General features: G+C 47.6%; 1 protein-coding gene across 2 annotated transcripts in view; it reads right to left on the reverse strand.

The window, feature by feature from the left end:
• Ndufv3 (NADH:ubiquinone oxidoreductase subunit V3) overlaps window positions 1–4,522 on the reverse strand; it is a 13,115-nt gene extending 8,593 nt beyond the window's left edge. The window contains exons 1-2 of one of the 2 annotated variants that reach the window (XM_031348144.1): window positions 4,345–4,522; window positions 2,352–2,466 (exon numbers count right to left, since the gene is read on the reverse strand). In XM_031348144.1, coding sequence (XP_031204004.1) covers window positions 2,352–2,466; window positions 4,345–4,392 — 163 coding nt within the window. In that variant the 5' untranslated portion in view covers window positions 4,393–4,522. The remainder of the gene's footprint in view (window positions 1–2,351; window positions 2,467–4,344) is intronic. The other variant, XM_031348145.1, reaches the window with a different exon arrangement.
• Between the last annotated feature and the right edge of the window lie 249 nt (window positions 4,523–4,771).

Here is a 4,771-nt window from a genome sequence, read left to right on the forward strand (position 1 = left end):
GAAAAAAAAAAAAAAACCAAAACCAAAACCAAACTGACAGAAAGCAATGTGAAAATTGCTCAGCCAGTATCTTACAGATCTGTACAATGTGCTCTGGTGACTGCATTCAACAAACAGCAAAGAAAACCCAGGCACATCTCTAAGAACGGCCTGCGGGAGCATCCTGGTACGGATGTGTAGCAGCAGCTTTCCTCAGGAGGGAAGCTCGTGCTAAGAGATGGGAGCCTCCAGAGAAGGGCAGAAAATATTGTCCCCGAGGGCAGGCCCTGACCCACTCCCTCCCAGTGGCAGGGGATTAATAGGAGATGCAGAGAGCCCCAGGGGCTCCCAAAGCCACTCTGGTTCAGATGGTTTCTAATCCCTGGCACTTCAAGGGGAAACACAGACCCACATGAGGCTATTTAGGAGCATAAGTTCCTTTCCTCTGCACATAAATTATTTTATTTTTAAAGATTTACTTATTTACTTATGTATATGAGCACACTGTAGTTGTACAGATGGTTGTAAGCTATCATGTGGTTGCTAGGAATTGAACTCAGGACCTCTGTCCACTTCGGCTCCGCTTGCTCCGGCCCAAAGATTTATTTATTGTTACATGTAAGTACACTGTAGCTGTCTTTAGACACACCAGAAGAGGGCGTCAGATCCCATTATGGATGGTTGTGAGCCACCATGTGGTTGCTGGGATTTGAACTCGGGACCTTTCGAAGAGTAGACAGTGCTCTTAACCGCTGAGCCCTCTCACCAGCCCCAGAAATTATTTTAACTTAGAAGATACAAGTGTAATATGCACAGAAGACAACTTATTTCTGAAGACCACATTCCACCCTGAAGTACACTGCCATTCACAAAGTGGATGAGCACGCACTCGAGTGTGTGTGCACACACCACAGCTTCTACAGCCCCGTAGCACCCAGGGAGGTGGCAAAGCTGCAGGCTCAGATGGCTTCAGAGGGCCACGAGCTCCCTGGGAATCCAAGGCCAACTCCCAGGCCAGGCCTCCCTTCTCCAACCTTCCCAGGATAACAGCACTTCTATCCACACAGACACCTGCTCTTCCATAGAAGGCTCCTGGGTCCTAAGGCCCATGTAATCTAAAATCATGTATCTAGAAGATAGGATTATGACATAACTTAAAAATCCACCAGAGAAGAGGACACAGTTAGTATTGAAATCCAAGTTATTCACCAGGAAGCAGTCACAAGGAATCCAGGCTGTACAAAGCCCTGGGCTCAATCCACAGCATGCAATAAACTAAAGCCCATGCAATACACGGCACATCACTTTTTTTTTTTTTTTTTTTTTTTTTTTTTTTTTCGAGACAGGGTTTCTCTGAGTAGCCCTGGCTGACCTGGAACTCACTCTGTAGACCAGGCTGGCCTCGAACTCAGAAATCCGCCTGCCTCTGCCTCTGCCTCTGCCTCTGCCTCCCAAGTGCTGGGATTAAAGGTGTGCGCCACCACCACCTGGCCAAGATTTCTATTTTTCAATGTATCCGGGGCTGGAGAGATGGCTCAATGGTTAAAAGCACTGACTGCCCTTCCAGAGGTCCTGAGTTCAATTCCCAGCAACCACATGGTGGCTCACAACCATCTGGAATGGGATCCGATGCCCTCTTCTGGTATGTCAGAAGATAGCAACATTGTACTCACATACATAAAATAAATAAATAAACCTTAAAAAAATATTTATCCATAAGAAAAAGCAAACTGTATTTTAAAAATCAGGCAGGTTTAGGCAGAACTGAATCACATCCCTCTGGAATTCGGGCAAGGATCCCTTTACTTTGAGGCTGATGAAGGTGTGTACATAGAGCAGGAAGGGCTGTGGGCAGGCACTGTCTAACAGTGTGAGCATTTAACACTTATTGATAGTCAGTACCCAGGCAGCGAGAAAACAAAGGAGTCGCTGTAGCTTCACACACTCAAGCAGAGGAAATACTATTTTAGTGAAACTAAGACTGAACTCAACTACCACTCCCCAGTCCCGTGTTAGGAGAGAAGATCTGCCAAGAGGCAGCTCTGCACACTTGTTCACGGGTAGAATCATGGCTGCATGAATTACGAAATTAAATTCAATGGACCCAATACACGAACCATAAAAAAAACCGAGCAAGGCACAGGAAATAAAATTATCCTCAGAAGAGAAGCATTTAAAACTTGCCTGACGTGAGGCACTACTCCACATCTAGAGCGAACACAGAGTCAAAGCCTTTCCCATCACTGGTGTGCTCCAATCTTCCATCTCACTATGAGCTAGGGTCTTAGGCTATGCGGCTGGTCCGCCTCATTTCATGCGATTAACTTTGCATTCTTTGCCCCTCCCCCGCAGACCATCTTTAAAAATCTCACCTTCGACTGTCGGGGCATATGGTCTTTCCCCCTTCTCACTGTTCTCTGAGTCTGTAGACAGGGACACCGTAGAAGCCACTTCTCCTCGGAACACCCTTGCCTCCAGGAGCGCAGCCTGGGGAGAGCCAACAAGGAAAGATACTCACCTCCGTAACAGCCATTACAATGTGAGTGTTATATATTAATACTCACGTGGCATACTTATTTACAATGTTCATAACATAGGGGGATTATGAATATTCTGAAAAGCACCCCAAAAGCTACAAGAAAAATATACCCCCAAGTTCCAAGAAAACTGGTTAGCATCTGGGTAAATGAAAACATCCTTATTTCCCTAATCTTTGCAGACATTTCCCAAAATAGGCACTTGGAACGTTTTATTAAAAATAAAGGCACAAGCTGGGCAGTGGTGGCACATGCCTTTAATTACAGCAATTAAAGGGTGGAAGAGGCAGGCGGATTTCTGAGTTCGAGGCCAGCCTGGTCTACAGAGTGAGTTCCAGGATAGCCAGGGCTACACAGAGAAACCTTGTCTCGAAAAACCAAAAATAAAAAAAAAAAAAATTAAAAAATAAAAAATAAAAAAGCCGGGTTGTGGTGGCGCATGCCTTTAATCCCAACACTTGGGAGGCAGAGGCAGGCGGATTTCTGAGTTCGAGGCCAGCCTGGTCTACAGAGTGAGTTCCAGGACAGCCAGAGCTATACAGAGAAACCCTGTCTTGAAAAACCAAAATAAATAAATAAATAAATAAATAAATAAAAATAAAAAATAAAATAAAATAAAGTCTTGGGGCTGAAGAGATGGCTCAGCAGTTAAGAGCACTGACTACTCTTTCGAAAGTCCTGAGTTCAAATCCCAGCAACCACATGTTGACTCATAACCATTTGTAACGGGGATCCGATGCCCTCTTCTGGTGTGTCTGAAGACAGCTACAGACCCATATAAATAAAATAAATAAATCTTTAAAAAAGAAATTAAAAAATAAGGACTTTGCCATCCTCGGTATACAAAACTTCAGGATAGAGCTTGGTCCTATGTCCTGGCAGAAACGTGGGGCGCAGGGGTTAGGAGGTGGATGGGAGACAGATGCGTCTGAGAAAAGCTCTTGCTGTCACGTGTCCTGCAAAGCCTCTGTTAGACAGACCTGTGTTAACATGGGGGAAGGGGAAGGGAGAAGGGGAGTGCTGGCCTCTGGACGTCAGCCATCACCTAGATGGCCAGCTGCAACCCCCACGCCTGGATCCTGCATGCAAGGCCCGGTTAGCTCTTAGCCCAAGACTCCTGGGTCTTAGACAGGGCGGCCAGTTTACGCCACTGATGATTTCGTTACTCTACAAAATACTATGTTTCTTTTTGCAAAATTATCTCCCTAACACTTAGTCAAGTTGCAGAAATACTATCTACTAGTAAATAGGATGTAGCTAATTGCTTCAGAAGTGTTACAATGTGAGAAGAATCTTTAACTGTAATTCCACCGGCAACCGCTAGAATGGGTGCTAGATCCTAGAATGCTTCATGCCCGGGCCCCAAAAAGAACCGGAAAACTTCTATTTATACTGACGATTCTCCGCGTGTGTACAGCTTATGTGTATCGATACACGCTGAAAAATAAACCGCTGGGAGTAATATACCTGAAGGAGAAATTAAGTAGTGCCCATCTGAGGACGGGAGCCCTCTGTCGCCTTTATTTTTATTTTGCTGTGAGCATTTCCTGCTTTGGGGCCGGTTCAATGACAGCTCTCAATGACAGCGCAGGGCCCTAGGTTCCATCCACCGAACCCAGCCCAAACAAAACCCAATACTAGTTTTGCAGAGAAAGCCAAGCTTCGTTATTAAAACAGCCGGGGAGACTCCGCTTCACTCCTGCAGAGAAACCCCTTCTTCTCGGGGTCAGGTGAGCACAGGCCCTGGGACCCCTCTCCGCACCGGGCCCGCGGGTGCAGCTAAGGGTCAAGCTGGGGGCCGGGTATGTCTCGCCCGTTCGCCCTTTACCTTCAGCGCCCGGATTCGTCCTCCCCGCAGCAGGAGAGAGACCGCCATGGCACAAATGCCAAGAGCCGAGGTCGCACCCAGGTACGTGACCTGCGCGTGCACACGCACCACCCGAGGCTCGGCCCCGCGTCCACGTTCGCCAATCGCACACCAGAGCGGGCCCAAGCGTCTGCGCGCGCATTCTGGGCGGGCTTCCCGAGGCCACGCCCCTGACCGAATCCACCAATCCTGGGTTTGGGAGCGAACGAGGTCCGCCCCCTGGGCAGATCCTTGCTGAAAGTCCCGCCCCTCCGGTTGGGGCCTGCCCACCTTGCCCTGATCTCACCCTTGTCTCTGGTCTGCAATTTAGCAAAATTGCACAGCTAGAGTCATGTCCTTTGCGTTTCTGGTTCGACCTGAGAGTCTTCTGTGTTTGGTGAGATGGTTG

The sequence above is a fragment of the Mastomys coucha genome, unplaced genomic scaffold (genome assembly GCF_008632895.1).
Source record: "Mastomys coucha isolate ucsf_1 unplaced genomic scaffold, UCSF_Mcou_1 pScaffold3, whole genome shotgun sequence".
Lineage (NCBI taxonomy): Eukaryota > Metazoa > Chordata > Mammalia > Rodentia > Muridae > Mastomys > Mastomys coucha.